Here is a 17,283-nt window from a genome sequence, read left to right on the forward strand (position 1 = left end):
ATTTTCATTCGTAGATGAATTTTTACTCGAGTGTTATGTGAAGATGTTCTATTTCCTCTTGTTTTACTCTCATTCCACATTTCTGCAAAATGTTTACAGCCGTGAAGGAAGTTAATCAAAAGTTGCTCATCAAGCACATCTGCAAATTTTAGATAAGATGTGCAAGGTGCTAATAATAGGGTCCTCATTAGACCATGTTGTCTAGTTGCTTTAAATGCAACAATACACTGAAAGCTTTATATTTCATGCACGAGCACCTGAAGTGTTTTGAAGGCCTGCTTTTGCTCTGGTGCACAAGTGTGGATTACATGGTGAACTTCATAGATTGCCATGAGACCAGACAAATGTAAATGCACAAGTCTAAAACAGTTTCGGAGTAGAGGCAAAGAGGAAGACTGGAGTTGCTGCAGGTGCCTCAGGAACCTAAGGCAAACAATTCTGACTGGAGCCTTGACTGCTCATCAGCTTGTTGGAGGAATTGATGAGCAGAAATGAGATGGTGTGTGAATAAAATTTTGGCTAAAAAGGAAAGACTAGCATAGTTGAATCATTTAAAGATGAGATTTCTTTTTTCTGCAGGATGTATTTGTATTGGCTGTGGGGTGGAGTAAGTAATGTCTTTTAGATTGTGTTTATTTGTATAGATGTACTAGTACTTACTGAAAAGTGTTTTAAGTTTGTCACTGACAGTGGGCATGAAGCTTTAGCATAGTCCTTTGGTTTTTGTATAAGATCCATGTAAAGAAAAAATATCGACGGCTTTATGTAGATCATATGGGACATAAAAGAAAGAAGATGAAGGAGGAAGACTTAGGAAGATTGTTAACAGACAAGGGGAGTTCAGTTGCTTGTCTTGTTTAACCATCTTGTACAGAGGAAGCCAGTGGAGCACATAATGGAGAAAGGAGGGGTTTTCATAACAGGCACGGAGTGTTTTACATGTTAACAGTGACAAGTCTCAAAATAAAACAGGGGGAATAAAAAGGAAGAATAATAACCTTCTGGGATTAAGCCTGGCAAGATTAGTTACTCTAGGTGGGCTTTGCGCAATTTTTGATCACAGCTCACAGCGTTCTTCCATAACTCAGGGAGTCTGACATATTCTTTTAATTTAGAAACAGAAAGTGTTGGCCATCTCACCTCAACCTGACATGTTTGCCTTTCCTTTATTAAAAACTGATTACCCTGGAAACTGCTGAGATTAAATAACTTACTTCCAATGGAGTCCAAATGTCTGTAATGACATTTTTTCATCATTTTGGTGGAGTCAGACAGCAGAAATAAATGGATGGTAGCAAGAAAAATCCATTCTGTATGTCCACCATGGAATATGATGAGATATTACAATGCACACCCACCATTTTAATTACGGAGCTTATGTTGTTTGTGGGTCGTGAAAACACCTCAGTTTTAAAGGAGAGGACACCTGAACTCCTATTTTACTTTAATAAAATGTTGCTGCAATTAAGACAGTCCTGGAGAGAGGGAAATAGAGACTCTTCTTATTAGTTGTGATATGCATTTTTTGTGAATTAATATATTAATTTTTTATATAAATTGTGTAACATGCGAATTGTGGGGGGAGAGGTACATATATCATGCAGGACTGATGTCCGGAAAAAACATTTTTGGTGGTGCTGAATATGTGATCCATTCTATTTAACCTACTCCTATAATTGCTTTGTTAAGCTACCAAGGGCTAGAAAATGGCTTGTTACTGAGATCGTTTGGCTTAATTTTTGTCTTTCAACATGCTCTGAAGAAGTCTTTGAGTCAGTTTGCTATGGTACTTGCTGAAGTATCCTTGGGTGCCTGAGGAAGGCCTGCGCACATGCATCAGATTGTGTAATGGACTGCGTTATTCTGTTGAGAAGCTGAGGCTGTCATACCTGTGTGAGATTTGGAGGCAAGCAGGGAGAGCTGTTCCATGTTTCTTTAAGCTATCTTTGAGGCAGTGTTGTTTTCTTCCCGTTAGTTCTATACCGGTGCTTCCTAGAAAGACTCTTTGTAATTCCTTCCTTTAATTAAAGGAAGTTTGAACTATGTACTTGAACATAGGTGTATATACCCCAGTCATGGATACTAACTCCTTTTGAATAAGCTCCCCTGTACCTACGTAGTCATCTCCTTGTATTTGTTTGTCTGTTTAAAGCTTTTAGAAACACCTGAGATGTACAAAAACTATGACAAACACAAACTGCAGTAACATCTTTGTTATGTATGTATTTTTGTCTACCAGTGCTACTAAGTGTTGTGCTTGTTACCACATAGAATTCCTCTGCTTTTTCTGGGATCAATTATCCGTTGAACTACCTGAAGCAACGCGTTTTGTCTGGCCTGGGTACAGAAGCTGAATGTAACTTGGTGTGGGTAAAAACACAAAGGATAACAAAGTAAATTATCTTTTTAGTTTCCTACAGCCATGTGTGGTGTCCTGTGGATGTGAGCAAATGATTGCCTGTAAATCCCAGGTTGGAGAACATACATTCTGCATATGTTAGACTTAATGTAACTGCTTCTACCCTTTTTTGGTGTGTTGCACAGGTTAACATTCAGCCTTCTGAATGGCACCGCTCCATACTGCTGCCACAGTCCTGGTTAGGATTTATGAGTCGAACGTACAGTGCAGTCCTGCAGGTAATTCTGAGGTACATAGTATTGTGCACGTGAATGCCCATTCAAGTGGTATGAGTTTTATATCTACCAGCAAGAGCTCCATGCAAGTTACAATAATTTAAAAATGAAGCTTGAGGTGTTTAATAACAAAATTTATTAAAAGAAAATAAAATTGAGTCTTCATTTAATGGCAGCACAGTCTGGGATACTTTGTAGTACTTTAACTTCTGCTTACGGTTCAGGTTCTTGCAGTCTTGTTCCTGTGTCAAGTTGCAGAATTTGCCAATTGTTAGCATTTTTAGAATGTGAAATGTTAACTCGAGCTCTAACATATTCTTTTGCGTAGGAATTTTGTAATAATAGTATCACAAAGGAGACAGAAGCTATCGAGGAATAATTAATTAAATAGAGTTTCTTTTAACCAGCATGTAATGCTGTCACACTGAGGGACTTGTCCTTTGATTTATTTTTCCACCCTTCCCAATCACAGAATCATGTGGGTTGTTGGAAGGGACCTTCAGACATCATCTAGTCTTAGGCTATATCTTAAAACCTCTCTTTCATTAGATTATCTGACCTGTTATCTAGAGCAATGTAGTGTCATTTGTTTTTTCAACAGAGAAGTGATCTAAAAAACTTTTTAACAAATAGCTGCCTTCTAGAAGGCTCTGTTTGTGCCACTAGAAGGGCTATTTGTTTGTATTTCCAGGCCATATCAGCTGCTTTCAGTGTGCGCAGCTCAGGTTGCTGAGAGAATTCTAGAAGCTTTGACTGTTCCTCGTTTTGCTATGCAGCAAAACATATGCTCCTCTGACATTTTCAAAACAAATTTTATCTTGGCCATCAGCAAAATATCAGATTCTAAGCAGACCCAACACCATTACAAAGCAGGCAGCTGTTATTCAAATTGTAATTTTAGGTCTTAACTACAGAGGGGGACATTGTTGCTTGCATTTAATTTCCTATTCTGCTTCCCCTCTGAGGCCAGATTTCATGAGAAACTTGGCATTTACCAGACTTGTTTCTAAAAGCCTCTGTAGGATTTCATGCCATTTTACAGGGCAGCGGAGCCTATTTTTGTTGCTTATGGAGTCCCTCACTGGAGACTTCTTTTTTTTTTTTTTTAAACTGAGATGTAGTATCTTTACTTACTCCTTATGCTTCTATACTGTATTTCATCTGAGACGGCCAAAAGAGACTACAGTATAAGATGAGTAGTCTAGATAGTACACAATTCAGTATGTCTGAACAGCTAGTATAGTAATCGTTTCTACAGTTTGGAGGCAGATGTTCATAGAATCCGGTTTGACAAAACACTTATGTGAGGATTTTTTTCCCTTTGGACACCTGAAAGTCCTCTTGTCTTTTATTATGTCTGCTCACATGATTAAGCACGTCTGCCAATTTTTGCATTCAGCATGTTTTTGAGACTGAAGTAAGCTTCATCACGATGATCCTACAGGTCTTGATTTAGTACAGAACTTAAGCCAATGTTTTTGTGCTTGGGAAAATTGCAATGGGTTTTTGCATAGTTTTTATGCAGCCTTCTCCTTAGTGTGTTGTATCTGCTCCTTTAATCTCTGTGGAGAGTCACCCTTTGAGCGATATCTGGATTTACAGGATTGACTCTCTTATATTCTCAGGCTTTTATGCACACCCAAACTGCAAGCATTCAATACCTGAAAAAAAAATCTTATGTGCCTGTATTTTTCACTTAAGCCTTAATAACCTACTGAGGAGCAGTAACTGACAATGTAAATGAGTTGTAGTTGTCTCCTGGTTGGAGACTGAACATAAAACAAAGCTGCTTAATAAGTTTAGATAACAATTGTTAGAGGTCAGAATCTGTATCATCTCCTTTAAGGTACAGAAAGAACTGTTGTAGGAGGTCACACAGAGATTGGGGTCATAGAAAGGAAAAGAATGAGGAATTCTGCTTTAAGTAATGAATCAAGAAAGGGAAGTTTTGTGGTTAGAATCCATTTTAGCTAGCGTGCTTCTGAATCTCATTCCTTCCTTGTTGTACCTCTTCCCAAGGGAACCTCTCTCTTTGCATGGACTCAAGGAGAAGTCTCAGCATCTGTGGCCGATTCCTTTCCTATCTGCATCTTGTTTTCCTCACTCAGAATAAAAAAAAATTATGAATTCTTTTACTTAATATATTGTGTATTACAATGGGATCCCCTATCAAAAGCAGTTAAGTTCACTTATGAAGTAACCCTCAAGGCTGGAAGGCTGCATCTGCCACCTAAATGTTCTCTGAAGAAATCTTATGATGACGGGCCATGTAAGATCCACTTCTGACTTATTCTGTAATTCTGCAGGGGAGGCAGGCAGAGCTGGAGATGCAGTTAAAACATGGAAAGGAGAATCCTGAAGAGGTGCAGTACAAACAATTTACAGCCTGGCTCTGGTAAGGAAGTCCCGGTCTACTCGTGATCACTTCTAATGGCAAGTAAGGGGGCAGAGGAGGGTAAGACTTCAAAGCCTTTAGTTTTGCGAGTTTGAAGACTGTACAAGAACTAATGAAAAAAAACCAACAAACCACCAGATACAATGACCAAGGCTGGGGGCAGGTGGGAAGAAAGAGACTACCAGGTAACTGTCTGTGAGGATTCCCATATGTACGCATTCTCAGGTACCTTCCCCTCTACAGTGCCTGAAACTTTGTAGGGTAAGCAACTGAAAGGAATGAAAAACTATATTTGGGTTGTGTCATGTTAAAGCAGAAGGGTTATGCAAAGAGCAAAACTTATTTATGGAGACTAAGTGAACTGTCTCACTGAAAATGGCTTAATAAAACAAATGTAAGCCATGGTATGATGTATGTCATAGTGAACTGAGTTGTTTAAAACCAAGCATATGATGCACGCCCTGACCCATGTTCTCCACAGCTGTTTCAGTCAGCTGAGGAGTGTCTCTCAGTCTGTCAGGATTTAGCCATGTACTTGCATGGCCAGGGGGATGAGGTGGGAGGTGAGAGGCTTCACAGAGAGAAAGAACTAAGTATCCATGGACAGTATAAATATCTGTTTCAGTACTTGTTCATAAGTGCATTGGGAACAAAGTATGTACAAACAAAACCAAAATGCCCCTTGCCCATTTCAGTCAAAAAGGTGTTACAAAGTCCCACTCAACAAGAATACAAAGTTTATGTCTGTTGTTTTATTCCAGCTAAGTCTAGATTAGAGGGTTTCATAGTAAGATCCAGAATTATAAGGTATTGTAGAAGAGATTCTTTATGTATCAGTGGCACAATTTTCTGTTGTTGTTCTGCCCGATCCCTTTTTTGATAGGGTATAAAGAGGAAACATTTTCCAGGTGAGAAGAATGCCTATAGCAATGCTGCTTTTGTAGGTTTCCCCTGAACAAATTTCTGCTCAGTATTTCCTAAATAGCGTTAATGTAAGCTGTGTCAAAAATTAACAGATTTCCCTTTAGCAGTAGAGAAATCAGAGCAGTAAGTGAACTGAGAGCCCAGCATTAGCCTTCATGTCTCTTCCTGTTCCCCCTTAATTGCTTAATGCTTCAGGGCTCTAAATTTGGCACCCGTTAAGCATTTGTGTTGCGCACTGGGTTTAACCTGATTGTGGACAGCTTGATATAAACTTTAGTGATAATGCGTTTTTGTGTAAATACTGTGCAATTTTGCAGTGGTATTTGCCATGTTGATGTAAGTGTTTCTAGTGTAGGTGTGTTTGAAACTGTGTGCAAAAACAGTGTGGTTGTGAAGGAAATGCTGAGTAGGTTTCTCTTAAAGCCTGAGTGTAACTCAGTCCTGTAACATATGGCCCTGTTTTACAAGGCATGCATTTTTAGTCTTCTAATCAAGTATTGTGGAACTGTGTTTGGAGTGTATCTTTTTCTGTAGGATGACAGCCATGGCCAGGATGGTATTGTGCGTCGTAGTGCAGAGGATCTCTTTCTTCAACAAAACCTGGCAATATAGAAGATTCACTGCATCTTTGCTTATGTCTTGATACGAATACAAAACTAAACAAACGCAGACTATTATAAATCAGCTACAGTAATGTGTAAGAAATTGCAGCTAGTCCTATGGCTTTCATTTAAATGGTTTCAGGTTACTATAATTCCTAACAGCATAACTTCCCAAAATGGTCTCCATGAGTATAGTAGGTGTTGGATAAATTGTTATGGTTGTCCATTGTAAAACATTTTCATTTTAGTATACTAAGACATAGCACAGTGGTCTGGAAACTTACGTGTAACAGCTCAAAGAACAAATTTATGGCTATTGCATGAACCTGTGTTTTACAAAAAGTGGTATGAAGTCAAATAAGAGCCTTTTACGAAACACCGGTAGTGCACGTGAGCATGAAGAAATGTTGGGTGGTACGTAAGCACTTCTGCGGTTTTAATGCCTGTGATTAATTTGTGCTAAGTCTTCTGATAGATGAGATAATTCTTAAACTAGAATGGACACGTGTAAGGTATAAGCGGAAATCAGCTGAGTTTGTGCTGTAGCACAAAGAATGTGCTGTAAATTCTTTCTGTTTCTGTTGCAGGGTCAGAGATATGTTGACTGATGTCATCAAAGGTGCTTCCAAGTAAGAACTGCTCTTTTATTACAGATGAGAATGAATTCTTTATTGTGGCAGAAGATGTAAGATAATGTTTTCTGCAATTGGTTATCTCCCAATATTATGATTTCACATGACTTCAGGAAAGGAGCTCTTCCCCCACCTTGTGCTTTGAGATTTTTACCACTGATTGTGTCTATTAGAAAGGCTGATGCCTACTCTTTTGGTTAAAGCCTGGGCAGTGCTATATGCACTATAAGTCTGTTCGTTTTGTTTGGGTTTTTTTTTTGTCTGTTTGCCTTATGTAGCTTCATCTGTCTAGAAGTTAGCTGGTCTTTAGTAATGGGCTCTTCAAAACTGTCCCACTTTCTGTTAAGGTGTCTTTCTTGTACCCAGATGCCCCCAAAGACAGGAACTTACGTGTTTTCAGATTATGACAAGCTTGTTCATTTGCTATTAGAATTAGCACATGGCTTTCAGGCAGCAATAATTATCTAACCTTCCTTCATAGGCTGTTAAAGTGGTTTGACTTTTTCCTTTTGCTCTCCGCTGGCAGCTAGCTTCCTGTTATGCTTTGCCCTTGGTTAACCTGAAATTGGCCACTTGCACAAGCTTAAGCAAAAGCATCAGAAATAGTGAATCCTCATAAGAACAAATACTTAGACAATCTTAAATCATAAAGATGTCATAATTGAAAGAGTTACAGTGAAATCTCACAAAGTGCTTCAACATTGGTATTCTTATAAATGTATAAAAAATGAGTTTGAAATATTTTTGCAAGTTGAGAGTTCTGGAGATTTTAATTGAAGACTTTCCATATAGGTTTAAACTTCTTCATTTTTTAACTTACAGTTGTGCAGATATTTTAAAATACTCCCAGCTGTTCCATTTCCTTGCATGTCAGTCCATTTTGAAGGAGTCAGAGAGGGATGAAATTGGAAGATCTGCTTGATATTTTAGCTACTTAATAAATACCTGTGTTAAGGTATGGTAATTGAAAAACAGAAATAAAGGAAAAAATAAATAATAAACTTTAAATGTATCATATTCTGTATCTCAGAATTAAAGTTATGATTTCAGTTATAGAAGTTCATTAGCGAAACTAGTTGAGGTAGAAGCATTTCCTAATTTGGGAGGACATGGTGAATTTTCTTCAGGTAACAGCAGAAGGATTTCTTGTGTGTAGATCACATCTCTAGAACTAATTGCATTTACTGACTGTCATTTAAGAAAATACTGGGTTATTTTCCCCATATTTTCAACAAAGAGTAACACTGCTCTTTTTTTCCTCCTGGGTCTTGTTAGGATGATGATGGTTACCTTCATTAAATTTAAAGCATCCAGCTTTCATAAAGCATCCAGCTTTCATGAGTGTGTAGATTTAGAAGTTTCTCTCTGTTTGAGGTACACCATGAAATGTAACCTTTTAGGAGCTGATGATCAACAATATCAAAGGTTCTATATGTAGATTAAGAAATTATTTAAGGTAAGAGATAGGGGGAGATTTTAAAGAACTTAACTAAGCACCTAGTTGTAATTGATAGTTGTAGGTATCTCTTACCTGAAAGGAAGTAGTTTCAGTGTTCCAAACAGTAGAGGTCAATGACATTCCACTAAGACCTGTGTGTCTTATTTTTAAAAGAAAACCAGAAATCAGAAAATATTTTTATTGTGAAAAATGAGATCTTTGGATCCAAAACAAATGCCTAAATTTGCGGTGTAGGTGTATATTTACAGCAACAGTTGAGGAAGATTTAGAAATGGAAGACTGATGCAAAAAGTGTAGTACACTGTGTACTGGTGTAGTGTAAGATTGTAAATGGTCTAGTACATTTGTATTGTTCAGCTGCTATTGTAAAACAACTAAGAGAGTTCCTGCAGAATTATGTTGTAATATGTTTTTCTGGGAATGACTGGGATAGTGACATCTATCTTTTCATGAACACAGTTATGTTCTCTCTCTTATTTCTAGGTGGCAGGGTTTTTTTTTGCCTTGAGTTCCTTAAAAGTAAAGGTTTGCACTGTGGTAGAAGTTAGTACTCTTTGAAACCTGTTATTTTGCATGATGTTAATGTTTTTGTACCATAGGGGAGTAATTCAAAACTTTTTTTAAGCTGAAATTTCGGTGATGGCTGCTCTGCTAAATCTGCTGAATAGATGCCATTGCAGTGAAGTGGCATCTGCCTGTCTAGCATTCTCTGTTTGAAGAGCTCTTTGTATTGTCCTGTGTAGGGATGATACTAGTGAAGACCAGCTGGTACATTTCTGTGAGTGCTGCTCGCTCTGCAGGATGGCAGTCCTCATTATAGTGGAAGCAGGCTTCTGGTTTTATACAACTTTGTGTGTGCTAGGCTTTATGTAAAAGACAAACGAGGGAAAAAAAGACTGAAATGCTTCTTTCCTCCATTCTTCCTCTAGTTCCTGAAGATGAAATGCAATAGACTTTTGCTGAGCTAGAAGACAGCCCAATAAAGTTGCTAGGTGCAAAGGCCTTCCCTCCTGGACCACCTGTGGCATAACTTTCTTGCATTGAGATACATGTTTTGTTGCCTGCATCTCTATTATGTTTCTTAACTGGTTGCCTTTTTCTGTCCAGAGACAGTCCAGTGGTGAAAGGAAACTCTATTTTTGCCTTAACTGGTCTTGCAGTTGCTGTAGCCAAATATGAAAGCAGCCTTTCCTCAGACACTGAAGGGATGCCTGAGGTGAGTCAGTCTTGCAAAGACATTCTCTACCCTTAGTGGAATATAATGAAGCAATGTGACCAGGTGTTTGAGGGGCTGGTGAGTGGATGCGAAGTACTTCATAGTTTGAAGTTCAGATTTCACCCTGCTCAGGGAATGCCATCTGGTAGCTGCCGTGTCACCTATACCAAAAGCAGTCAGAGTGCGTAGGCGCCTTCTCACAAGAAATGTGATGGCTAACAAATTTATGGGTTGGTTTTGACAGATTACATAGAGGTCTAGTGGACACTGAAACCCAGCCAGCCTCTTTTCTCATCTCTTAATCAGTTACAGTAAAGTGTTGTAAAGTAGCATACTTGACACACTTCCTATTTTGGCATCAGCACAGCATCTCATAATCTTTCACCAGCTGGGATGGTCCAAGTTTTATGTGCAGGGATAAGAAAGATCTTAAAACCAGCCGATCAACCAAAGAAAAGCTCAGATCAATGGGTGTCCGTTGTAGGCTAGGTTACACGCATACACTGATATGGACAATTTTTGCTAATTGATCCAGAAGGCTTAGGGTACCTAAGGCTTGCAAGGAAAGGAAGGTAATACTCAGAGAGCCCATTTATTTTTCCCCTGCTGTGGTTGTGAGGCTCCCTTAACAACTATCATTTTTGCTTTCACTGAATAGTACCTGATTAAAAGTGGTGACTGGAGGGTGAGGATTGGCAAGTAAATCATGCCACTTGTTGTACATAAGAGTGACAAAATCATCTCATTGCTGATGGATTATAAGTGGAACATCAGCTGCTGAGCTTCTGTTCAGGTAGGACCTGATTTAAGAAAAAATTATGATGAATATTTGGGTTTGATTTTTGCAGACTGAACCTGATTTTCTTCCCACAAAACACTGGATTTCTATGGTCACAGAGACCCTCTTTAGTATTGTGAATAGCCGCTATCACCCTAAAGGTCAAGTCTTCCCATGGTTCTACCAGGTATGTGTTGTGGTGTTAAACGCAAGAGAATACGTCTGTGTTTCATACCTGGCATTCCTAGTGTGGAGTTTCCTGGGTTTGTTTGCCCTGTAGTAGTTGTCATACAGGAGAATCAAAACTTTTCTTACTTTTGTTCTTTTACTTTCATTGTGCTTTCTGCTTATATTTGGGTTTGCCTTGAGTTTTTGTCTCTATTACCAAAATAGTAAAAACCACATGTGAGGATACATGATTGAAGGAAATTTTAAAAACAAAAAAAAGAACAACTTAAAAATCTAGAATATTTGGTGTATGTATGAAACAAAACCTAACATGAACAGACTCTCCTCAGACCTCACTATCAAACTCTTGATTGATTCTGATGCCGTTCTTTAGGGCTCTGAAATGCATACTTTTTCAAAATCTAGTACTTACGGAGCCAGTGATTACTGTTTTACAGTACCTCTTGAACCTCTGAGGGCCAGTAGAAGTTGTATCATGTGTGTTTGCAGTGTGATAACCAGCCTTAAATTCTCAAGCCATGTAAGTATCAGGCAGTTCTTAAGTAGGACCTGGAGATGGACTGAAAGCTCAGTATTGACCTTAAGGAATAGGTATTGCTAACTCTTGACTATCTGTGGTCAAAATGACCAGGTTGGAGATTCTTTGTGTCATGAATGCAGAAGGGAACTTGGGTCCTACAAGGCCAAATACCAGTCTGCTAATATATCATTATGTTTTCTAACCAGAACTTTATTAACTGCATTCATGAATTACATTTAGTCCCGTAGATGAGATGCCAGCATCAAAAAGCTGAAAATTACTGATGGACCTGAATCAGCTCTGGCATGTGACCCCTGTCATCACTGATAGGGGCATAGGTCACCAAATCAAATATAGTGTTAAATAAACACTAGACTGGTCAGATATAAGGAGATTCAACTGCTTGGTTGACACAAGCAATTCTTGATTAATTATTCTGTGACTCCCGGCTTTAAAAATAGTGCTTTTAAAAAAAAAAAAAAAAAAAGTGGTTTTGAGATGGAACAGTATGACAGTGTTTTCATTTCTAAAATCCACTATATTTTAAAAAAAAAATTAAAAATCTTATGCTTGTAAAATTCTACGGTACACTGTAGAAATCACTGTCTTGCAGAGTGCCTTGCATCCTGATGGGATTTTTTTCTTTTTCAGAGTTGCACATGGAGGTTGATAAATATACATTAGGGTATTACAATCAGTCTGTTGCTTTACAAGTAGAGGTAGCTGTATGGATTTTACCTTTCAAAATGGAAAGGAATTAAAAACCTTTGTAAGAGATCTTTCTTCTAGAAAGCATCTCTACTGGTTGTCTTACAAGACCTCATGATACGTGGTCACCCTAGGTATGATGCTTCTAATGTATTGCTTTTTCCAGCTCACTGAATTCTTGGTGTGTTACATTTACAGAAGTACATTAACATCATGGTTAGTGGTTTCTGTTTGCCCTTCTGATCACACTGCTGGATATTTTAACAAGGAAGGTGAAAACTGAAATAAACCAATGTATTTATTTGCAGACTAGTTATTAAATTCTAGTTGCATCCTGTATTATCCTTTGCTTACAGTTTCATACTTAACAATCTTATTTACACTTAGAAATGATATGCTGAATTACCTTAGTTTTAAGCTGCTTACAAAGTAATGCAAATGGAAAAGTTACCATACACAATTCTATGCGTATTTACACGATTCTTTGTTGCCAAATTGCAATACCTCTGTGCTGCTGTTTGCTGTGTAGGTATTTATTTTAAATTCCTAAAGCGCTGAGTGTTACTACCTGGAAGGGAATTTTATTTCCCTCCCCCAAGAGGAAAAGAAAAAAAAAATTATTTTTTATGTTTTTCTAGAAATCCTATTCGGGTGAAAATACTGCTAGTATTATAGCTCGTTCCTGTGCGGCCACTGCTTTGTCTCTCCTGGTGCCAGTTTTCATTGTATCATGCAAGGAGAAGGTGGAGGAGGTCCTGAATATGCTGACTGACAGGTTACCTGGGAAACCAAATGCTGATGAGTCTCAAGCTGTTCAAATCCACATGGGCCTTGGTTTGGGGATGTTTATCTCACGTTTGTATGAAGAAAAAGTCAGGTAAGGATTACCATATGTATTGTAGGTGTGTAAACAACTTCCTTCTTTTTCCTGTGTGTGGCCTTAAATTCTGAGGAATTAAAGTATTTACAAGTCACAGGCAAATGTGAGGTTTTGCAACATTTCTAAAAAGGTGTCTCTTGTTATCAGTCTTCACCACCGCCCCCCCCCAGTGCTATCCCAGATATTTTGCCATTCTTTCAGGGTGAATGATTAATTTTCCTAATATCCTAAAGTACATGTGCAAAGCAGTCAGCTAGAAGAGCCACACACATGCTTTTAAAGGGGACTAGCTGCCCTATGAGACTTAACAGTAAAATAATTCACAGTTCTTATCGGTTCCGTGGGAAGTGGTGCTCTGGGCACTGGATAGTGTCCACTTAAATCATGTGAGTTGCACATATGGGGCTAGAGCTACAACAGAAGTAGTGTAATGAGCTGTCTTTAAGGCATGCTGTTATAGCTATGTTGGCAGAAAAGAAATGTTCTGAAGTTGGTAGAAAATGCCTCCTTTACAGAAGGGGTGGCCTCAGTTGCAAATTTCCGATGATTCCAAGGAAAGTAAAAACTAGGTTTGACTTTATACTTCTCCAGCTTCGTGACTTCTAGGGATTCTGTCTGCCTATACACCCATAATAAATGTTTAATTGGTGCACGAGCACAGATATAAAACAGATTTGGCTGTCAGTTGTTAATTTGCTGAGTGAAGCTAATGTTTCTGACGTACCTGCCTTTGTTAAAACACTGTTGTAATCTTTGTGCTTTGGTGTCTAGCTGAGGTCATGTTGTATCGGTATCTTCCTCCTACCGTCAGGTGTGTTTTACAAATCCTGCATGCTGGGTTTCTTTCTGGGTGTTGTAGCAATAATGGTTGCGACTTAAGGTCTGAATTTGTTTTTATTATGTTTATATGAACTTGACACAAATGACCAGTCATATAGTTATTGCTTACAGACTAGTATGAGAACCTGCTAGAGCAAGAAAAGAATTGTATTTAGTGGCACATTCAGTCTTAGCATGAGGTTTAGTATCCTATATGATCTAAAGAGTATAGCCGTGTTAGTAATTTTCTTCGTTTCTGTTTTGTTTTGGTTTTGTAGTGATGTACCTGGTCAACACATGAACTTAGTTCTAATGAAGTCCCTGGATGCACTGGAAGACTGCTGCTTTGACACCAGTCTGGAGTACAAGTGAGTTTCTTTCATTACTGATGGTACCTTTTTTTGAGCTCCACCTTTTTAATTCATGCTTTTATTGCTTAATTCTACACAGAAGAGTATAAGGATAGGATAAGGACACAGCCTGTTCTGGGTGTTCTGTAGAATTACCAACTCGTGCAGGCTGGCAAGACCTTTGGAGCTCCACATCCCTCCCCAAAACAGACTCAGCCATGGACTTGGACTACATTGCCCAAGGCTTTATAGTCAGGGTTTGAAACCCCCAAGACTGGAGACAGCCCAACGTCTCTGGGCCCTGGCTCCATTTTTGGACTGTTCCTATCTCCATGTGAATGTCTGATGTTTCAGCTTGTGCCTGCTGCCTCTCTGCCTCCCACCCTGCAACAGCCCAGCTACATCTCCTCAGTCCTTTTCTGTTTGTGCCAGAGATGCTGTTGGGTGTCCCCAGAGCCATCCATTCTCACAGATGAACCAGCTGTGGTCCCACAGGCCCTTCTCTGAGGGCAAAGGCTCCAGCCTCGCTAGCCTCCCATTAACTTGTTCCAGTTTTGTTGGTGTCTTTCCTGCATTCAGAGCAGTTCTCCAGGTGTGCTGGTGAACACACAGTAGAGGATTAATCCTTACCCTGGCTCTGATGGCTGTCTTTTGTTCATGCTGCTTGAGCACTGCTGGCTGTCATCACTGTCTGGGTGCATGTCTGACCAGCGCCCAGGGCTGTCCCCAAGAGCTGATGCCCAGCCTCTCTGGTCCCAGCCTCTCTGTTGCCAGGTGCAGGACTGTGAGTTGGTGCTTGTTGAATTTCAGGATGTTCCTGATGGTTTATTCCTCTGTGTACCACCTCTTCTAAGTGAGTGTGTCCATAAATATATATGTATGTATATATATATATATATATAAAAAAGTATATGCATGTGTGCACAGAAGGGTGTCTAGAGCACAAGTCTTATGAGGAGCGGCTGAGAGAACTGGGGTTGTTTAGTCTGGTGAGGGGAGACCTTATTGCTCTCTACAACTACATGAAAGGAGGTTGTAGCAAGGTGAGTGGTAGGACAAGAGGAAACAGCCTCAAGTTGTGCCAGGGGAGGTTTAGATTGGATATTTGAAAAAATTTCTTCACCAAAAGGGTTGCAAAGCATTAGAACAGGCTGCCCAGGGAAGTGTTTGAGTCGCCAACCCTGGAGCTATTTAAAAGACCTGTAGATAAGGTGCTTAGGGACGTGATTTAATGGTGGACTTGGCAGTGTTAGGTTTGTGGTTGGAGTCAGTGATCTTAAAGGTCTTTTACAACCTAAATGACTTACGATTCTGTACAATTCTGTACAAGCATGTTGTCAAGAAAGAGACGTTTTGGCTGAAGTTTTGAGTCTTGTTTTGTTTTTCTACCTTGAGTGTCTAGATGAGAAAGTGGCTTATCAATCCATGGGCTATGCAAACTGGAGCTTGCACAGCTATGCTCCACTGATTATGTCAGCCTTGATAGGAATGTTGGTTTTATATATCATTTTTTTCATTGAATTAGGAGAATTCTCTTTTTAAAATTGGCGGGGGATGGAGGAAGTAAAAGGAATGAGGAAAACAGTTGTTTTCAATAAGTAGTGAGAATCTTTGCCTGATCCGGTGCTTTAGCTTCCACTTAAGTTCTTATGTTGCATAAAATACTCTAAACTTTCCTCTCAGAAAAGGTCACTGTGAGAATAATGCTTGTAAGTCAGTATTCTTTTATCTGTCATAACCACACAAGCAAAAAAAAAACCCAAAAGTGAAACTCATAATCTTTTAAAGGGCAAGAAACGTTTCAGATAGTTAAGGATGTTAATATGATACCTCTTCAGTTTTTAACTGAAACAGAGTTTCATAGGTTGCAGAGCCTTACGAGCTTTGCAGTTGCTCCTCATTTTAAATGGAATACACTCGGACATTATCAAGAGGTCTGTTTGTAGACCTTAAATATGCCTTTATGTTAAAGAGAAACTGAAATAAGTGTATTTTTAAAATATACTGATACATCTCTTTTCAGTATATACATTAAGGGAAAATGTGAATGACAGGTGATTTAGACAGTTCTTTATGCTACTAGATTTTGTCAGGCTTATTGATTACAGAAGCTCTGTAAAAGCTCATTTTTTTCCTCCCAAACCTAACTTAGATAGGGCATAGGTTCAGCAAGTGTGTACGTTCATGGCTGTTAACTTTTCCAGTTATTCACATAGATTATAGTCAGTAGATTTTTGTGAGATCAACCTCAGTGTACTGGGGGAAAAAAAGTAAATAATTTAAAAAAAAAAAAAAAATTCCAAGGCAGGGTTTCAGTTGTAATAGTACTGCATATGGATAACAAACATAGCAGTACATATGGAAGGTTTTGCTTCCCCCCCTTTCCCCCCACCTTCCTGCAAACAACAAAAACCACGTGTTGAAGATTGGGTTAACTCGGATGTTTTGAAAGGTTTGCATGTAAAACATTTTTGACAATACTAAGGGGCAGTAGAGTTTTCTGGCTTGCATTGTTACATTTCCCATATTGAGAATGAATTCTACAGGACCCTTGCAGATGTGGCTTTTTGTACAAAGTTGTTGCATGGCAGAAGTAGCTTGCGTCAGTAAGAATAAATATTGGGCAAATTATAAATGATGATATGTGTTGAGTAAAAATGTGGTAAAGAGCAAATTGTTATGAAACTTGAAATACAGAGTAGCCTTCCTTTGAATTGCTGTGTGGAACATTAAACTAACTTGCTTTTTATGGAGTTTTTTGCAAGGTCAGTAGCTGCTTGATTTGACTTCAAAGCATTTTCGATCAAAACTGTCATCAAACTTTTATATTGTTGTTACAGAATCCTGTCAAACTCCACTGACCTCAATATTTTGGGGATTTGGCCCTTAAAAAAAAAATACCAGTTTTCCTTCATCCTAAAATACAAACCTTTATTTTGTTTCATGATTTGCTCATGAAGTCCATCATTCTTTGATGTGATGGACTGTACTGCCCTGTACACTACATTATTGAGATAAACGACAGTATATTCAAAGATGATTCATGACAATAGTGCAGTATGTCTGATGCACAGGCAGTAAAACACCTAAAACAAGCTGGGAAATCTGGGATATCATGTGGATGAAGTGCACTTAAATATTAATTTTATGTAGATCACAAACAACATGCCCAAGTGA

The 17,283-nt window shown here is 38.7% G+C and overlaps 1 protein-coding gene across 3 annotated transcripts in view; it reads left to right on the forward strand.

Moving 5' to 3' along the window:
- Positions 1 to 17,283, forward strand: part of FOCAD (focadhesin) — a 118,290-nt gene that overhangs the window by 80,111 nt on the left and 20,896 nt on the right. For all 3 annotated transcript variants that reach the window (XM_074569619.1, XM_074569621.1, XM_074569620.1), the window contains 7 exons: positions 2,545 to 2,637; positions 4,941 to 5,029; positions 7,143 to 7,184; positions 9,754 to 9,862; positions 10,711 to 10,827; positions 12,696 to 12,934; positions 14,035 to 14,124. In XM_074569619.1, the coding sequence (XP_074425720.1) occupies positions 2,545 to 2,637; positions 4,941 to 5,029; positions 7,143 to 7,184; positions 9,754 to 9,862; positions 10,711 to 10,827; positions 12,696 to 12,934; positions 14,035 to 14,124 (779 nt within the window). The remainder of the gene's footprint in view (positions 1 to 2,544; positions 2,638 to 4,940; positions 5,030 to 7,142; positions 7,185 to 9,753; positions 9,863 to 10,710; positions 10,828 to 12,695; positions 12,935 to 14,034; positions 14,125 to 17,283) is intronic.

Source organism: Larus michahellis, chromosome Z, assembly GCF_964199755.1.
Source record: "Larus michahellis chromosome Z, bLarMic1.1, whole genome shotgun sequence".
Lineage (NCBI taxonomy): Eukaryota > Metazoa > Chordata > Aves > Charadriiformes > Laridae > Larus > Larus michahellis.